At 38.4% G+C, this 18,990-nt stretch overlaps 2 protein-coding genes across 2 annotated transcripts; one reads left to right on the top strand and one right to left on the bottom strand.

Moving 5' to 3' along the window:
* Positions 1-46: 46 nt before the first annotated feature.
* gltpd2b (glycolipid transfer protein domain containing 2b) lies at positions 47-8,823 on the bottom strand. The gene is made up of 4 exons (XM_055043824.1): positions 5,744-8,823; positions 3,295-3,353; positions 2,952-3,148; positions 47-2,595 (listed from the first exon to the last, which is right to left on the bottom strand). The coding sequence occupies exons 1-4, from the start codon at positions 5,811-5,813 to the stop codon at positions 1,992-1,994; spliced, it is 930 nt and encodes a 309-aa protein (XP_054899799.1). The 5' UTR covers positions 5,814-8,823; the 3' UTR covers positions 47-1,991.
* Positions 8,824-9,223: 400 nt separating this feature from the next.
* chrne (cholinergic receptor, nicotinic, epsilon) lies at positions 9,224-18,100 on the top strand. The gene is made up of 12 exons (XM_055044010.1): positions 9,224-9,390; positions 13,375-13,508; positions 14,151-14,195; positions 14,326-14,435; positions 14,544-14,699; positions 14,795-14,892; positions 14,974-15,174; positions 15,653-15,767; positions 15,853-15,967; positions 16,055-16,262; positions 16,423-16,556; positions 17,130-18,100. The coding sequence occupies exons 1-12, from the start codon at positions 9,324-9,326 to the stop codon at positions 17,298-17,300; spliced, it is 1,554 nt and encodes a 517-aa protein (XP_054899985.1). The 5' UTR covers positions 9,224-9,323; the 3' UTR covers positions 17,301-18,100.
* The last annotated feature ends 890 nt before the right edge of the window (positions 18,101-18,990 follow it).

Here is an 18,990-nt window from a genome sequence, read left to right as displayed (position 1 = left end):
TATTATACTTTCAAGGGAAAAAGAAGGAGTCAGGAAGTGTCAGATGTGTCTTTTTGTAAATATATTCTGTAATCTCACTCAAAATAATCTCAGTGGTCCATAGCAAACCCACACAAATGTAACAAGTATAAAGTTTCAAAAAGTGTTTGCATAAACTGCTGTCAATTTTTAGATCAGAGTTGTCTTAAAGCAGTAGTTCACTATTTTTTATATGACAGTCAAATTGTCAAAGGTGATTCATGTTTTAACTTCATTTAATCACTTTGTATCTGTCTCAATATGTTTGTTTCCTGCAGGAAGATTATTAGTGATGCGCCGACTCTTACCTCCTTTTCTAGAAACATCAGATTTTCTGTAAATAACTATCCAATTCAAACATAGAAACAGTTTAAAGGTTTATAAAACTGCATTAAACAAAAAACTGGGACATTTCTAAGATTACAGTTGTTTTAAGAAGTTAGGCGTTTGCTTTGGTCTTGGCTGCTCTTGGACTAGCGAGCCTTTAGCTTCCGCTTGTTACTCCAACCAATCTGGATCTATGCTAAGCTGAAGACACCAAGAGGACAATATACTGCAGATTAGATATGGACTGCCTGTAATATTTTAACAGAACCTCACTTTGAAAAATTCAAAACCATCTCCTGAAATTTGGAGATAATCTTAAATACTAGGAGTTTTGTTTCCACCTTTAGATGCTATGAAATAGAATGAGTGGAACTGGCAGGGATAAACTTTTTAAACCATAATAAACTAGTTATTACAGTGAAAGTCCAAATTCACTCTTTGGCTGGAGTTTTTAACAGAAAACTGCTTAAACTTAGATGTTTAATCTGACATAGAATCATAATAAAACAGCTTTTTCCACATTTTTTATGTAAAAGCTGTTATAAAGAATGGCTGCAGCTCTCTGCCAGGGTTTCAAGCTGTATATTTATCCCTCCTTTCTTTTCTCTCCTCCTTAGAAAGAGATTAATGCAAGGAAAGGCAGGTGGCCAGGATTATGAAGCATTGTAGGGTTTTAAAATAGTGGGATGTAAACCAGTGAATGTTAGTTGCAAGACATTTTCATTAAGAAAGCTGAATGCATAAAGCCTATATATTTATTGCTTTTTTGTTTCTCTGGCCTGTCAGTGGATTTAAGCCAGGAAGCTGTTGGAATAGAAAGATTACTCCAGATTAGAGTACTGGAGCCTCTGCTGGATGAATTATCACATTACAATCAGCATGTCGAGGTAAAGATTTCATACTTTTCCAGACTCTGATGATAATGTTCCTACATTTAACACATTGCAACCTTTTCTAACCTGAAAGGGGGAAAAAACATACAGAATGAAGAAAGGAATGAATGAAGAAACACATTTTTTTTCAGACTCATCCAGACCTGGATTAATATGTACATATTTTGTCTGCAGCATATTTTTAAGAAAACTGCAAAGTACTTTTTTTCTTGTCTAACTAAATCTTATTTTTTTTCTAAATATTACAATATTACAGAACATGTTCTTATTACTGTAAAATGCAGCATGTCATCCCCCGTTCTGCACATACTGTTTCACAGGAGACATCTCATCATGAGAGACTGCTGCTGCAGCAATTTGTTGGCATCAGCATACGAAATCAATGAGCATGAAATTCTTCACACTTAATCAGGCAGTTATTATCTAATCCATAGAAAAATGCCACAACAGGCAGAGGAATATACAAAAACAAGAACAATTAATCTGATTCAATCACAAAGCACTGCTTCCTTTGGGAAATGTGTTACGCAGATGTTTTTATAATGATGTTTTCACCCGATTAAATGAGTCGGTGCCTCCGTATGTCATCTATTTCATCGAATTATCTCTAAGGTAATTCGATTATAAGCTCAGACTGTTTATTTCTTGACTTCTGTAATAGTCTGCTCAGCTGGTTTCGAAAGGTTTACTTCTTTCTTGATTGAAACTGAAAGTTTAATGGTGATTCCAAAGACAAAAAGATGATTCACATTGTCAAGGTAAGTCCAGCATGGCGTTTTCCTCCAGTGCTTTCTGTGTCCTGTCATAGATTTCTCCAATGGCATCAACTACTCTGGTTAACACCACGCTCAGCTCCTCCTGGTTCTGCACACACACCAGCCTGAAGAAAAATCCTCGCTCCGGCAGGGCGATGAAGGCCAACTCAGCCGCCCGCCGGACAAACCAAGTGTGGTGGTGAGAGAGGGTGTTCTGGTACGCCTCCCGACACAGGTCCGAGGGACTCCTGAGGCGTCCGGCCGTCGGCGTCTCTGCCAGCTTCTCCAGGAAGAGTTTCAACCAGAGCAGAGCTCGATGGAGTCGCAGAAGGGTCCGGCATCCTGAGTCTGTCTGGTGGTGGAAATCGACTATGCCTCGATTCAGCTCAGTCCAAATCATCGAGCGCACGGAGTGGTAGGCCCCCTGCGGATCCCCAGCAAACTTTTTCACCCCAGTTTGTGAGTCTCCTGAGTGCATGTCTGGGACAAACTCTGCTTCTGGGCTCTTCTCAGAAAGCAGGGCCAGTTGGCGGATTATAGCAGTCTTAGTCTCTATCTCATTTGATATTAAACTAACCATCGGGCCCAGAGACTCCATGAACCTGGGACAGAGACAAAGAACAGAAATAATCCTCCTCGAGTGCCAGAAGTGGGTTTGTATGTACAGCACCTTGTTGATGTTATCTTGTTATTGCTTATGTGCCTAAAAACCCAACATTTCTAAGCATTATTTTATTAGTATTTTAGGTAAAAGACAGACAAAACAGTTGCACAGTTATGTCTGGTCCAATATTGTTAAAAATTTATTTAAAAGTTGGAATGATGTGTTTGTCACTGTATCATAAAGTCCCATTAAGATAGACTAAAGTTTGACAAATTGTGAACATTTCAAGGGATATGAGTGTTTTTCAAGCTTATTTATCTGTGACTGTGATAAAGCTTTCATAGATGCTCTTACTTTACAAGCTCGTCCCAGCTGGACAGATACGGCTGCAGCAGCACATCCGAGGTGTACGCCTGAGCAGCCAGCAGGTGGGAGACCAACACTGACACCTGGAAGTGCTGGCCGGGACACAGAGCGAGGACAGGCGGGCCCTGCGTCTCGTCTGCCTCGCTGCTGTTGGACAGCTGGTGAGGCTGATTCTGCAGAGGGGGCTGGGGACGTGTGGTGAGGTCAGGGGTTAATTGACAGGGGACAAAGAAAGACAAAGCTCAGGTGACTTATTGATTCACTGCTAGTGTGCTTCCCAACTCAAACCCAGTTTTGAGTCATTTCTACACAGCCTTTGTGTTTTTTTTACCTTATTAACCTGATTGTAAGCTTTTAAACAGGAATCCCAGTGATAGTCCAAACCTCCCTCTGCAGTAAGAAAAACATGAACATGTTATACAATATTGGCAATGATCTCTTCAAAATTGACAATTGTGATGGTCTATATTTTGTCAGTGTTTGAAGAAGCCATAAAATCTTCCTTCATGTCCAACAGCTCACAATAGTTGCTTTTATTTTTGATAATTTTCTCTTTTTTTCTTTTTTAAGGATTAGTTCATCCAAAAAAGAGAAAAGCTGCATGCTGCAGGAAAGATCAACAGAAAGAGAGAGTCTAGAGTGGGCTAAGGGGGTGAAGAGCGGATCAATGAGCGGTGGATTTAATTTGTTAAATCCTGCTGCTGTAGTAATGCCTCTAATTGTCTTCAGTTACTTGAGGTTAGCCTACTTTTGTTCTCATGTGCTGCAGTTTTGCCGATCGGTAATCCTACTACCTAGAAACAGATTAAGGAATAACTGGCTTTCAAATATTTCTGATGATTTAAAGTTAGACAAGGATTTCAGAAAAAGTGTGTATTTGTGTTAATTCACCTTATTGACACCTATAAATAATGCAACCAATTGCCTTTCGAAGCCAAGGAGGAATTCAACAGATTAACAGGTGAGGAAGGAAAATCTGTCAACTGTGCAAATATTAGTTGTTACTCGTCAATCCAGACTTTGAGGGAGATTGGCAATAACAATGTCACAGTAATTCCTACTTTCAATTTGTCACAATCAGTGCAGGGGACACAGCAAAGAAGTGAAGGAAGATTCTCTGGTCAACTCAGACCAGTATTTACATTTTTGGATAATATGCAAAATTGTGTAAATGAGTTCAGGTGACGCTGAACACATCGCCATGCAGCATTGTGTTGACAGGATGCTTTACTTCTCCAGGAAAGTTGGTGAATAGAGGTAAACCGAAGCATTCCTGGTTTTGGAGGCTGTGAGACTTGAGACTGTGGTAGCGGTTAAATATAAAGCCAGATATCTATGTGTTTGAATTCTATTGAGAATCTGTGGAAAGACTTAAGAAATTATGCCTATCGACTCTCCATCCAATGACCAAAGCAGAATAGAAAAAACGTTTTGTCAATACATATAAAACCAATAAAGACATAGTTCAAAAGACATGCATCTGCAGATGCATCAAATAGTCTTTCTAAAAGGTTTTGACTTTAATACTTGATAATGGAACAAATTAAAATGGAAAAAAAAAAGTTTCCAGTTATGACAAACAGAAATCTGTGACTTTCACTCAAACAGAACTTTATCAATCCTTGCAAGAATCAAATTCTGCTCCGTTTGATCTGTTTTAATCAGACAGAGAGTCGCTGTCGTCACGACTCACAGAGTTTCTCACAGGGAGTATGGGAACCAGCGTTTCTGGCTCAGTACTTGGATGTTGACAAAGACATTCGAAACCTTGAAAATGGAGGAGCGCTTCATTCTTATCTAAACCCTCCCCAAGTTCCAGGAGGGTGAAAATACAATAGGCCTCACATAAATGTTACTGTTGCTGCAAAACAAGGTTAATATTTTCCCCCAGATTATACAAAGTATTCAAAAAAGATATTCTCTAAAATTTCACAAACAAAAGGCTACAAGTTTTAGATTTTATTTGCAATAGATATTCAAATATGAACTAAGAAATGGTTCAAAGCCTATGAATATTTTTATAATGTACTCTAGATTTAAATCAGTGAGCTCACCTGACGTCACTTGAATTTATGCTGCTTGTTGAATTAAGTCAAAAATATAATATTCTTTACATCCTGAAATATGGGGAAGCAAAATCTGCCCCTAAATCATATTTATGAGATATACTGAAATTAAGATATTATATAATAGTACATATATTACTTACATATATACAGTTAGTTTGATGTCTCTAAGCATAGTTATCAGTATGATTCAGTTCAAGTGAAACAAGCGCTTTCATAACACATGAGGAAGTAAAGTAAGTAAAAAAGAAACATTTTTAGGTCATTTTTGGACTGAAGAACCTTTTCAGTTGGGTTTAGATGAACGTGCATCTAAAAACCAGGATCAGCTCTCAATCCGTACTGGAGCAGATATCACATGGTCTCAGTTTAGACCTTCCTGGAATTATTACATCACACATTTGTTATCTGGTTGTTATTTTATTTTATATTAGAAACCTCTTAACAAAGTTTTTAATATAAAAGAAACCTTTTATAGTAGTAAAAGAGAAATTTCTTCTGTAAGTTAGAAACCTGACAGTTTATGAAAGCCAAACACCCCAGAATTAAGTTTAAAGGTACATGACATCGTACTGATCCATATTCATGAAATAGGACCAGTGTTTCTGAGTCTGCACCATGTGATTCAATCTGAGCAAAATGCATTCCCAACAGAGCGGCAGAAATAAAACTAATCGTAGCTGACTAGCACTGCACACCCAGAGAAATACTCACGGAGCCACAGTGATCCGAGACACAGCAGCAGGACCAAGATAGCAGCGGCCGCCTTGCGCTTCACACCCATCCTGACGTTCCGTCTGCAGCCCGCCAGTCTGCCTCAGTTGCTCTTTCTCTGCCCTTTACCTTTTAATTCCTCTGTGTTTCACATGAGGGCTTGGGCCCTTTCACTGGCTGTCACCGGACCCCGTCCTCCGACTCCCACCTTGTCCTCTGAAACCTATCATGCTCTTCCTCAAAACTTCAAAAGAAAACATTTCTCAGTCAATGCATTTCCAAAACCCACATGCGTGTTCCTGTTAGTTATTCCTGCATTATTAAGCTGCTGTTTTTTCTTTTTTTTATCATTATTCAGTTGCCAGTCTCCTGGTGAGTTGCTCAATCTGAGAGTCCAGAGATCAGCCGGGAGCAGCCTGTAGCTGATAAAGCACAGCCAACTCAGCTTATCTGACAGTGACCTCTCTCTTCTGGATCCATCTTCTCTGTATGCTCTATATTCCCAGTGAGTGGAGAAGTGCTTGCTCCTTCACTTCTCCTCCCACCGCTACGCTACGCTCCCTCCCTCTTTCTCCTCCCTCTCCTCCACTCCTTTTTCTCCCTTGTCACATCAAAACTCATTTACACACACCACAGGGAGGGGAGGGCCACAATGACCCTAACACACCCCAGCAAAGCTCCAAAACCTCTTAGTTTATGCAAATACAAGATGAATAGTTAAATTATGTATTAAGGTCATGTCAGCGTAGGTTAAAAAAAAAGTGCATAAAACTGTTCAAATTTGAAAAATAAAGCTCCACAAAACACAGAGGGAATAACGTACTTATCTTGAACTTGTTTGAAATTAAAGTTTTACCTTTGTACAACAATGTGATTTCCTTAAAGTCTTAAGATTTATAAGTCATGTTCATAAACTGACTAATGTGGCCCATAAATGGCCTGATTATTGCCTCCGATGGTTCAGTCACTGCTGTCCAAAGGGAGCTAAACAGACATTGAACTCCACACTCAAGCTGCAGCACGTGTCCTCTCATGAAGAAGGGCTTAACAATGGCATTTTCCAGCAAAGGAGCGGGGAAAAAAAAGTGAAAGCAGGGCCATTCATTATGATTCTGCTGGAGTGGGGGCCGCTGGACACAGGCCTTTCATTCAGTTGAGCCACTGGATGATCTGATCTGAAACAGGCACTATCTGATAAAAAGGGGATGAAGGGACTCATTCACCAGCTGCAGGTATTTGGCTTCACATCATTACTTCGCAACCATTGTGATGCCTCTGAAAGTGTAAACTTAAACCTAGGAGGCTCTTTTGAAGAGCACAACGTTCACTGGCGTGTTCACTGAAACATTATAAAAAAATGAATAGATCCAAGTATTTACAACCTGCCTATCTGCTCTTCTCTTCGCAATAAAACCTTTATCTAACACGTGAAGCTACAAATTACCCTCAGTAGCCACATAATTAATTTAAGTATTTTATGCATGCATAGAGTTGGAAACTCTGTTCCATTTTGTCTTGATACAATTATTATTCTCACTAAAAAAAATGTGTTCACGTTTGGCTCATTTCTAAACTTTTATGTAGTTTATTTGGATTTATTGGTGAGGAAATAAAAGCTGGGCACTTGACGCCGTTGCCTTTGCAGCAATATCATTCCTTGTTTGACTCTCGCCTCTCAGCCGTTCTGCATGTTTTGCCCGTACATTTGTGGGCTCTCCAGGGTATCGTAGCTTCCTCTAACAGTCAAATAAAAGAAAATATGAATGTTAGGTTAACTGGCTTCTCTGAATTGTTCTTAGGAGGGAGTATGTGTATGGGAATCTGTGTTGCCCTGTTAGACACTACTGAATTGCAGGGTTAGGGTTGCATGCAATATGACTGACCTTTAGCTGTCTTTCAAAGAGGAATGGGCAAAATATGGCGGTGGTTCTGTAAATGTTGACTCAATGCAGCCTTTTATAATTCAGAGCATATTCCCTGACATATTGGGTTTCATGTTTAATAACCTTAAATAAACAACAGCACCATTTCACAAACTGCAAATCGTTGTTTCGCTAACAAAAGCTGGGTTGGAAATGAGGAAGCAAAGTGAGAAACACTAGTGTGACTAGTGTGCTGATGGAAAGGAAAGTAACCACCAAATCATGACCAAATCAAGTGAGCATTTTGCAAAACTGTTTAGTAGGCACAATATTTTAAATCTGGGTTTTCCCCGACGATCTTCGAATCACTGATAGGGAAAAAGAGACTGCTGTCCCTGTACTTTACTTTATTTGCTAGCTCTTGCGGGTGAAATGTGCAGAGATCAGCAGGAAAATGACTAATTTATTGAAAGTAACAAAATATGAAAACAAAAATGTTTCTTGGTTTTTGATTCTGTATCTGAATCAGTGTCTCATTATTTGCAGATTTATTTCTCTAAAGTGTTGATGCTGTGTTTTTTGTCATTTCCTTTTTGTCCTAAAGATATGCAACCCTTTTTTTGTTGTATAATGGGTTTTTTTCTATCTCTGTGTCATACCTCAGTGGTTTTATTTGCTTCTAAAACCCTTTGTGTGTTTAATGAAAGGCAGTCCAATAAGCTTTAGTCGAAGACCCTCGCTGAAAACTTATTTTGTACTTTTTTGATATTGTCCTGCATGTAAACATAAGTGTTTTCTAAACCTGAAAGTGTGACTGCTTTGGACCTGCGTCTGAGTTGTAAGTGTGAGACACCCACACCCTCTCTGAATTCTAGTTACTGTAAAGAAGCTCATCTCTGTTTTCCTTGCTGTATATTTAGAAGTACGTCACATTCTGAGCAACTCGCATGGCACATTCCAGATTTCTCATTGTCACCCTGAATAAAGACAATTTAATTGTTACTCACAGCAAACCTTACAACCCTAAAGCATGTCAGTTATATTTTCACTGCCATCTTGGAGTGAGCTGCAGAAAACATAAAAGTTAGCTGACTTATCTTGATGCAGATCAGAGACTCGCTCCCCGGTGGGTTATTGATTTTTCTAAGCAGTGTCTCCTATGAATACTGGTAATCCTCAGTCTCTGTCTTGCTGCAGGACTCCTGCAGTGGAAGTGGTATGAGTCTGCAGTATGTATTAATACCCAGCATTCATAGCAGAGGGGGGTTGATTGGAGGGGGGCAGGCCCACACATCCAGTCACCTGTTCTCCTTGCGACCCCCATGGGGGTTTGTGAATCCGTGGCTTTTCGTTAGTTTCACACAAATACAGCTAAAAACAAACCAATAAAACTGGATACATGCATGTCGACAGGAAGCAGTTTCAGAAACTGAACTGCACAGGACGGACGGGTTGCATTGCTGTAGTTGTTCGATGATCTTGATGATGATTATTGTGGATGACTGGAGTGTGACTTGAAGTCCGGGTTTAGTGCCTCCAGCTGCTGTGTAACCCGAGCCTCGGATGGACCGACAGCGGGGCTGGACAACAGTCAGGGTGTTTGATAGGGGGGATTTAAGGCTCTTCCCCTTCGGTCTTTACTCTCACACTCTTTCTCCTCCTCACTTTATATTTAAACATAGTCAAGTGGAATGCATTAGGGGGCTCCAGGGGACATAATGGCTCTGCGCTGTTTAGGGATATTTTTCGTCTTTCTAACTGCTCTGGGGACTCTAACGAGCCTGGGTAAGTGGTGTGTTTGCAAACTTTTGGTTGATCTTCAGTGACTGGCAGGCTGTGCAGTTATGACGCTATATGTGGACAGACGATCCGTGTTCAAGGATGAGCAACTGTAAAGGTCTTCGTTTTAGCAATTCATTATGTGTAGAAAATGTCCTGTGGTCTAGAAGTAAGTCATGTTAACCATTTACAACCCATAAGACGAAACAAAATAAGATGGAATTTAGTAAGAATGCAGGTTTTATTATGCTTACTAGGACTTTTACCGGTTTCTGCCATTAAAACTAAATTTAATCTCCAAAGGGTTTATTATAAGTATAATTCTTAATTTGTTTATACAGTTTAAATGAAAAACATGATAGTATGAATAATGTGAGAGTAGGAGAAAGGGGAAAGAGATACCTGTAACAGATGTCTGGGAACATTACCAAACGAAGGATTATTATTCTTTATTTTTGAACGATCCTGATATTGAATTCAGGTATTTAAAGCGTGTGGGGCCAGTGGTGGGGTGGTTGATCCCACTGACAGCCACACACAACTCATCGTGCTGAAAACAGTCAAGGCCCCAACATACAGGATCCCAACGTAGATTATGATTCAAATGTGCAAACAGGAGTGTTAGGATTGTTGATCTGTCGGTTTTGTTATTCTTATTAATTATTATCACTAAAAGTAGTTTTAAAATTCTACTTTCAGTTAAGGGTTAATAATTACCTAAGTTACTCTGGCGCCTGAAAAGTGTTTGACGCTTCTTGTTAAATAGTGAATTTACTGCAGTTAACCTCATTATGTTTTTTAAAGCTTGGCTAATTTTCACAAGTAAGTATTGTTTGATGTAAAGTTTCTTGTCAAAAAAATTAAACAAATTTCTTTGGCAACATGAAATAGGCTAAAAGAAAACAACACATCATATCAAAATCTAAAGTCTGTCAGTCTGGAAGATTCATTAAAGCATGTTAAAATCCACAGTGAGAGCCACAAATGGAAATTATGGATAAGAATCTTCCCAGAAGTGTTCAGCCTAACAGAATTACATACTACAGCTTATCCAGGATGTTATAAAAGAACCAAGAATGATATTTGAAGAATCTCCGACCTCACAGTTAAGGTCAGAGTTCATCAATAAGAAATACGAACAAAAAGTGAATCCGTGGGAAAACTTAAAAGATACTTCACTTGCATTTGCTAAACATTTTATTTTATTTTCAAGACTTTGCAAAAGAGTACTTGGATTGACTGGATAAAAGGGAAACTTTTTTAAAATGTCATTTTACATCAGACGCAAAACTGAAAAGGAAATTATAATCAACAGATCAACATGGTGGTTGTATTGTGACGATGGTTTGTTATAACTGATAGAAACATGAATTCTGCTCTTTAGAAGAAAATCCTCCAGTTTAACACTGAAATCTGGTAAAGATATAATAACTGTAACAGGGGAAACTATTTCTAGTTGGTTTGCATTTTGTCTCTTAAAGAAATCATCACTGAGCCTACAGTTTTTCTGTTTACTCTAGTTATTTATTTAACATGACAAAAAAACAGAAACACCAAAAATCAAACTATCTGAATATACAGTTTCATAATCCACTAGATTTTCTTCTAATGTTCTTTCTCAATCATTTAAAGACAACAAAAAATATCTGTATCATTTTCAGATCAGGATTTACTTATCACTAAAATGAGTTCACTTCAGTTGAGAAATATATGAAAACTAACATAGAATTACTATTTAATGCAATTAATTATGTTGTATTTTAAATCACTGTAAGGCCAAATTAAAATTATCTGAACCACGAGGATAATAATGCAGATTTTGTAAACTGTGAGCAATGTTTTAGAAATAAACTTAAAAAAAAATCACATTCACAAAATAATTAAAGATAATTAAAAGTTTAACTTTAGCAAACATTTACCAAGCACAGATATCTGTTTTAAATCTTAAATTGACAAATTGACTGTTTTAAAGTTAGTATTGTCACAACTACTGCTCTTTGTTGTCAAATTGTTGACATTTCTATATTTCTAATGTCTATTTCTGTTATTTCTGTTCTCGAGTCTTACCTGACGTGTGCTGCTGCCTTCTTGCCCTTGTGAAAGAGTTCTTGATCTCCGTGAATTTTATTTGGTTAAATGCAGATTAATAAAACAAAAACTGCTGGTCTTTCAGGACTGCTGGTCTTTCAGGAGTCGACAGAAAGGCTTTTACATGCTTTGTTTCTATTCCATATTTGACACTCATAAATATAAAAAACAAAGCAGAAATGCAGCCTAATGATGTTCTATCAAAACCAGCTGCATCTGGATGCTGGTCAGTGCTACTGGATCCAGCTCCCCTTTCGAACCTGTTCTATTCTTGATAATGTTCTTGATAATATTCATGAGACTGGAGTCCAGAAATCTGTCCTGTCTCTGCATCCCTACACTTCAGCATGACCCAATCAATATGTATTAAAGACATTGTTTGCTGAGCATTAACTGAAGAAATGCATTATTGCACTTCGGATGTATTTCCTGCATGAGACACGAGGTTCTGTTGGGGAAGTTTAGAAAGACAGAAATGTGAATCAGTGAATAGCCTTTTGATCTTTTGTTAGAACTTGGGAAGAAAGCGGTTTTCACATGGAAGGCCACATCTGGTGTGTTCATGCAGACTAGAGTTTTCAGAATGGATTTTCTGAAATATGCCCCACATATTTTAGACAACATTGGTTGAGATCAAAAAGTTGCACATCAGAGGTGACGGCAGCAATGTCACACATCTAAATATGTCGTTACTGAAATAACAAATAACTCCTTAAGTCTTTTAAAGATATACTCCTAAATGAGGATGACAAACCAAAGCAGGGAAGGTAGAGATGAGAATGAGCAATTAATTTTTTGTTTGAATTTGTTTGCACTTTTTAACCTGGTGATAATTGCATCATGCGTTGTAAAAACATTTGAATACATTGTCATTGACCTGAATGTATTTTTTTTGTGCTATTTGCCAGTGATTAGCTCAGCACAAAAAGTCAGTTATTTACAAAGCTGAAACAGCGATGTTGCAATATTTACCCGTACGGTCATGTTGCTCTGACACAAGACGCTGTCTGCCTTCGTATCACCAGGTATAAAAGATCCTGTTGCAGGTTTTGTTTGTCAAAGTTTTGATGCGCCCTTCTGCCATCCTCCGTACGATTTCTTTTCTCTACGCTCGTCTTCACGACGATTTCGGTATCAGCTGCAGGAAGTGAAGAGAGGTCAAAGCGCTGACATTAAATACTGACTAAACCTCGTATGCACTTGAGTTGATTGAGTGAGCTGTATTTAGAAGATAAGTACATACTGTTCAGCTCAAATAGCCCTGCACTGAAGTCAACAGCATTGTTTCAAACGGATATGCGGTGCAATGTTATTTCTATTACCGCAGATCAAACCGAATTCACAGATTTCTGTCCTTCAACTTGTTTTTTCGTTTTTATTTAGAGGAGCTCAAAGACTGATGCACTTAGATATTCAGATTTTCACACTTTGAGCATGTTTGTCTCTGAATGCATATTACATGAAGCTCATCTGTATTTAATGATTAAAAAAATGAAGCAGCTGTCAACGCTGTCATTACAGAGCGGCAGCTATGCAAACTGTCCCATGGGTAGGTTAAATATTTGCGCCTGGCAGGACCAGCCATGCTGCCGGCTCATAAGGGAGGACACGATTCCATGTTTTGTCGTGTGTAACTTTGACTTTTATTGCAAAACATGACAACTAATTCTAGAGTTTATGAGCCAAGTGATTTAAGGTGCAGATTTAGGGTTGCTGCTCAGAGTCATAGAAATTATATGTTTGTGCCTGTGGCATATCAAACACTTGGAAGACAGGTGTACAACAAGGCTAAAGCTATAAAACAGATTTAGCAGACTGATTTCATGTTTATTAAAAATGTCATGATTGTTGGAAAAAAATTCCCCTGCTGCCTCTTTTACATCCTGTGTTTCATTCCTACAGTGGCGTGTAATGAGGAGTCTGAGCTGATTTACGACTTGTTCAAAAGCTACAACAAGAACATTCGTCCTGCAGTTGAACCTAAGGAAAGAGTGCAGGTTATGATCAAGCTGACGCTGACGAACCTTATCTCACTGGTGAGAGCTGCAAGCTGTCATTTGTTGAAAAAAAAAAGAAAAAGAAAACACACAAATAAAAGATAAGAGAAAACTCCTCTGCAAAAATTACAGACCAACCACAGACCTCAATGTATTTGAATGAGGTTTTATGTGAAAGACCGACATAAGCTTATGTTTTTGTAAAAGAAATCTAAAAAGTGTTTGTTCATATTCACATAAAATCAAGTGCTTCATCAAGACAAATACTCCTGTTCCTGTGACGTTTCTTAGAAAACATCAGTGAACAAACAGCTTCATGAACATTTTTTGGAGTCTGTTTGGTCACGTTTTTGCCCAGTCAAAGCTCAGACCTAAATTTTGTTGAATTTATTAGGATTTGTCGAAAATTTGTTGCTCTACATTTAATTTGACTGAGCTTTAAACATTTAGCAATGTCTGTTCGAAACCATTTGACTTCACAGCAAACTAAACCACAAAGAGTGAAAACCTTCAGTGTGTCTTTCCAGTTTTCATTACTTTGTGTCGGTCCGAAATCAGGCTGAGACATAAACTGTGAAAACAAAAAGTTACAAGATTTACCTCTTAGCACAGTTCTGGTTCTATTTAAAGACAACAGATGTTCAATGCTTTTCTTTTTCTTTTTCTCCCCCGAATTTTCAGAATGAAAAGGAAGAGACTCTAACAACCAATGTTTGGATTGAAATTGTAAGTTTACTCTCTTTTCATTTGTAGTTTGAGTTACTGGAAGCCAGATGTCTTTTTTTTTCTTGTTTGACTCCAGCCACGTCTGTATTTTAACGTCATTGGTGACCTTTCTCTCAAATGTCATCAACAGCAATGGTCTGATTATCGCCTTGCCTGGAATGAGAGCAATTATCACGGCATTCAAGTTATCCGGGTCCCATACAACACGGTTTGGCTTCCTGACATAGTCCTTGAGAACAAGTGAGGGCTTCACAAAAATGTGTCAAATACTGCATATTTTTTCCTGCTACAGAGCAAGAATGCAGCCTCAGGTCAGCATTGTTTCTAATTTATCTTCTTCTTGTGCAGCATTGATGGCCAGTTTGACGTGGCTTACTACGCAAATGTCCTGATCAGCAGTGATGGGTGGATGTACTGGTTGCCTCCTGCTATCTACCGTAGCACCTGTGCGATTGAAATTACTTACTTCCCATTTGACTACCAAAACTGCACACTGGTATTCAGGTAAATAATAAACTAAAATAAAACACAGTCTGCAGGCCTCAGGCTGCATTATAACTGACTTTCTTCTCTTTTCGCTTGTCAAAAATCCAAACAAGATCCCAAACTTACAGTTACAATGAACTGGACTTGATCTTGGCTACTGAAAACGATGAAATATTTGAATGGGTGCATATTGACCCAGCTGCTTTCACAGGTACACAAAATCCACTCTGTCGCTACCCTAATATTCAAACTGTGCAGGTTCATCCCGACTGTTTATGTGTCCCCCTAACAGAGAATGGTGAGTGGGCCATTGTCCACCGACCTGCCAGGAAGATGATCAACTCGAGGTATTCCCCCGACGACCTGGAGTATCAGGAGATCGTGTTCAACCTGGTCATTCAGAGGAAGCCCCTGTTCTATATCATCAACATCATCCTGCCCTGCTCTCTCATCTCCTCGCTGGTTGTACTGGCCTACTTCCTTCCTGCTCAAGGCCAGTGCTAATTGCTATTATTGACAGCCCTTAAAAACAAAAAAAGAACAGAAAATTGGTATGTCATATGGGTAGTTGCCCAGGGCAGCATTAGAAAGGGGGTGCATGAGAATCATATCAAAAATAGAACTCATTCATCTAATTTAGTTTTCCCCTAAATGAGTTTTTTGTTGTTTTAATAGATGTGGACACAAAGGGGAGCTTGGCTTAATGTTGTAAATACGGAGATTGTGTTAGGTTTGATGCTAATCTCATACCTAAATTAAGTTATTCTATATTATCTTCTTTTCTTGGCTGGAGTGGCTGATTATATAGTATTATATTATATTAATTAATAGTTTGTGAGTTTTAATGTCCTCTATATTAATTTGACAGCAAAATAATACAAATTTCAAAATGCTGCTGCTCTCTCTATGTGTTGCTATTATAGTACAATGATTATATTTTTAGATGGGTTTTTTTTCCCATTTTCTTCCAGCTGGAGGACAAAAACTGACTGTCTCCATTTCTGTGCTGTTGGCTCAGACTGTCTTCCTGTTTCTGATTGCTCAAAAGGTCCCTGAAACATCACTCTCTGTCCCTCTGATTGGAAAGTGAGTCATCTGTAGTCTCTCGTGACCCCTGCTGGTTATGTTTTACACTTTAACCCCAAACAGACATCTCTAATGTCCTTCTCAGGTACCTCATTTTTGTCATGAGTGTCACAACTCTCATTGCAACCAATCAGATTGTGGTGCTGAACTACTCTCTCCGCAGCCCCAGCACTCACATCATGTCCCACACTGTCAAGCACGTAAGCCCACCGCGGGAAATGACATGTTTTGAAAAACAGACATAGTTTTTGTGAGCTAACAAAAATTGTCCAAATTGTCTCCTGCAGCTGTTCTTGGAAATGGTGCCTCGTTTCTTAGGCATGTCCCCGCTGGTGGACGACAGTGAGGCAACAGCAGAGGTGAACGGGCTGAAGGAGAGGCGGCGCAGCTCCTTCGGCCTCATGCAGAGAGCAGAGGAATATGTGTTGAAACAACCTCGGAGTGAAATGATGTTTGACAAACAAAGAGAGAGGCATGGTCTCACTCGTTCAATTGGTGAGAGTGATTTTCATTTGATAAATTTTCATGAAGTTTGCCATATACTCCAATTAGAAGAATCTCTCCTCCTGCGCTGATGCTGTTGAACTCAAAATATTATTTGCTTCTATTAGTGGAGTTATTCTGCTTCTAACTGTTAGTCTCTCAACCTTTGCAGTAAATAATATAGATGTCAGCAGCACCGCAAACTTATACAAGAGTTTAGCGCAGGCGGCACCTGAGATTAAACAGTGTGTGGACGCCTGCAACTTCATTGCTGAGAGCAAAAGACAGCAGAATGACATTGGATCTGTGAGTATTGCAATTTAAGTTTGCAGATTAGTTTTGTCCTTTTTTAAACAAATATGATGTGCCTTCCAAAAGTATATTTACTTCTTAAGCTATATTCTCATAACCTTCAATGTAGTTTACTGAACTTTTCTGGTTTCAACATACAGATGAAACCAAATGTTGGTTTAAACTCATTTTATCTTAACCTGTAGTAGCAGAAATATCTAACCTTTCTGCTGTGTTTCTTGGTCTTCATTGTGTTTGTTTTTTCAATGGTTTTCTTTCAAAAACTCTCAGACAGGAGCACTCTATTCACTAACCGTGGATTGGATTTTATTCATGGGTATCAAAGTAATGGAGGCTGAATGTAAATAGTTATGTTTTCTATAAACTTTTAAAACAAAATTCCTTTTTCCTTCTGCTTTACAATGTCACAGTTTTAACAGTAGGTTAAAACTGTGCATTAAAGTTAATGCATTAAAAAAACAACTCTAATAAAACCCATTAAGGCTGTTGCTGTGTAATGCTGTTACACTTGAATTTCCCTTCTGGGACAATAAATACTGTTTCTATTCTATTCTATTCTATTCACAGGAAATTGAAAGCTGGGTTCTGATTGGAAAGATGATCGACAAGGTGTGTTTCTGGGCTGCCATTTTCCTCTTCACTGTTGGCACTGTGGGAATCTTCCTTACTGGGCACTTCAACCGAGCTCCAGACTTCCCATTTCCTGGAGAGAACAAGAAATATGCTCCAGTTTCTTAAAAAACTATTAATGCTCTTGGAGCATTTATTTACAAGGTTCACTTTTCTTCCTGCTAAGTTAGCAGCACAGCTTGTGAAGTCGGAGGCTTTAGGGTTAGTTTCAGGTTGGATGATCTGTGTCAAAAGTCACACTGATCATCTGCAAAGCAGCTGTGGGTTTAATTTACATTTAAATTTTGGCATGTTCTTTTGGCGAGTCAATAAAGCTATGTTCTAAATCATAATAATGCTCAGGAAAATCCTTCAAAATATGGTTTGTGTTTTATTTATTACTTTCGAGTCTATGAGAAAGACGTGACATTTCGAAACTGAGAAAGTTTAGGCTTTTCAGGAGAAAAGTCTAAAGCTTTTGACTAAGCAAATTTAATTTTACTGGGGGAAAGACGTAGGTAAAAGGAGACTCCCTCTGAGGTTTAGCTGCTTTGTTTATGTGTGAGGAGCAAAAGTTACCTAATTATTCACTGTCTTAAGAAAACCCAAAGCAACCAGAATTAAACATTTATTTGCCTTCTTGTTTTAATGACCTTGTGTAGGGAAGATGGATTAAATAATGTTATGTGTTTATTGGTCATTTTTTGTCAATATTTTTATGTGTAACACTGAACTAAGTAAAGTAACTTTTATTGTTGACATACATGTCAAATAAAGCACATCAAGGCTTGTTTGATTCATATCTGTTGCAGCATTTGGGTGCTTGAACCAGAGATTTTGTAGCAATTCCCAGATTTGGGTTTTGTATTATTATTTATAATTGTGTATTTAATTTTTTTTTCCAAAATAAAGTGTTTTGATTCTAAGTACTAACCTATTCTTTGCACTTTTTTACGTGTTTGACAACAGTCCGAGCCTTGTTGTTAAAATGGGATAAAACGCCATCTTGTGGCGAGAAATTGTACTACGTTAAGATAAATGGAAACAGGAAAAATGACACAATACTGAGAGGAAGTGTCGGTCAAAAATGTATTTATTATTCAGTGGAATTGTCTTTTAAACAATGCGTCTGAAAATTGTTACCAAGCATGAACCAGACTTGAGCAGCTCCACAAATCTCTGCCTTATGTTTTGGGGGATTTCTTTTGATATTCCCTTTGTGTCAACAGTTCACCTGCTATTAGAAGTTTTTTCTTTAACTATTGACATTTAACATAAAGATACATCCATCTACCCAACATCTATATCAGCTTACCCTTGCAGGGTCACAAGGGGGCAGCCTATCTCCAATGATCACTCCAGCAAGGACCGGGTTACAGCTTGGACACATTCCCAATTCACTACAGGGCAACACGAGCAATAAAGCACACACACACTTATCTTAGAGTAACTAAAATAGTCTTTTTTTTTTGGACTGGGAAAAAGTCGGAGCACATGGAAAGAACCCAAACATGCACTAGGAAATCATGCAAAGTCCATGCAGACAAACTCTGGGCTGCAACTTGAACTGAGGACATTCTTGCTGCAGGGTAATAGTGGTAGCCAAAGTGATATCCTTCAGCTCACATAAAGGTATATATATAGCCAAATATCATTTTTCATTCATCTGTCCCCACTTTACCTTGTGATAAGGAGAAATCGGTTTACATAGAGGGGTTACATAGTAAAATGTAAACCCATTCTAGCCCCAAATATAGGAATAGGAAAACCTTCACAATGGTACCAGAAGTATTTCTTCAAGGCTGGATAATTGTAACAG

The sequence above is a fragment of the Poeciliopsis prolifica genome, unplaced genomic scaffold (assembly GCF_027474105.1).
Source record: "Poeciliopsis prolifica strain line A6 unplaced genomic scaffold, Auburn_PproV2 SCAFFOLD019, whole genome shotgun sequence".
Taxonomy (NCBI): Eukaryota; Metazoa; Chordata; class Actinopteri; order Cyprinodontiformes; family Poeciliidae; genus Poeciliopsis; species Poeciliopsis prolifica.
Note: the sequence above shows the minus strand (reverse complement) of the source record. Positions and strands in the feature narration are given on the sequence as shown.

Excerpts from the sequence above, each read along its gene's own strand:
- chrne (XM_055044010.1), top strand. The coding sequence starts at position 9,324 with ATGGCTCTGCGCTGTTTAGGGATATTTTTCGTCTTTCTAACTGCTCTG. Across the intron at positions 14,893-14,973 it reads TGACCCAGCTGCTTTCACAG|AGAATGGTGAGTGGGCCATT; the intron begins GTACACAAAATC and ends TCCCCCTAACAG. Across the intron at positions 16,557-17,129 it reads AGCAGAATGACATTGGATCT|GAAATTGAAAGCTGGGTTCT; the intron begins GTGAGTATTGCA and ends TTCTATTCACAG.
- gltpd2b (XM_055043824.1), bottom strand. The coding sequence starts at position 5,813 with ATGGGTGTGAAGCGCAAGGCGGCCGCTGCTATCTTGGTCCTGCTGCTG. Across the intron at positions 3,354-5,743 it reads TCTCGGATCACTGTGGCTCC|AGGGAGGTTTGGACTATCAC; the intron begins GTGAGTATTTCT and ends TTCTTACTGCAG. Across the intron at positions 2,596-2,951 it reads AGCTGGGACGAGCTTGTAAA|GTTCATGGAGTCTCTGGGCC; the intron begins GTAAGAGCATCT and ends TCTCTGTCCCAG.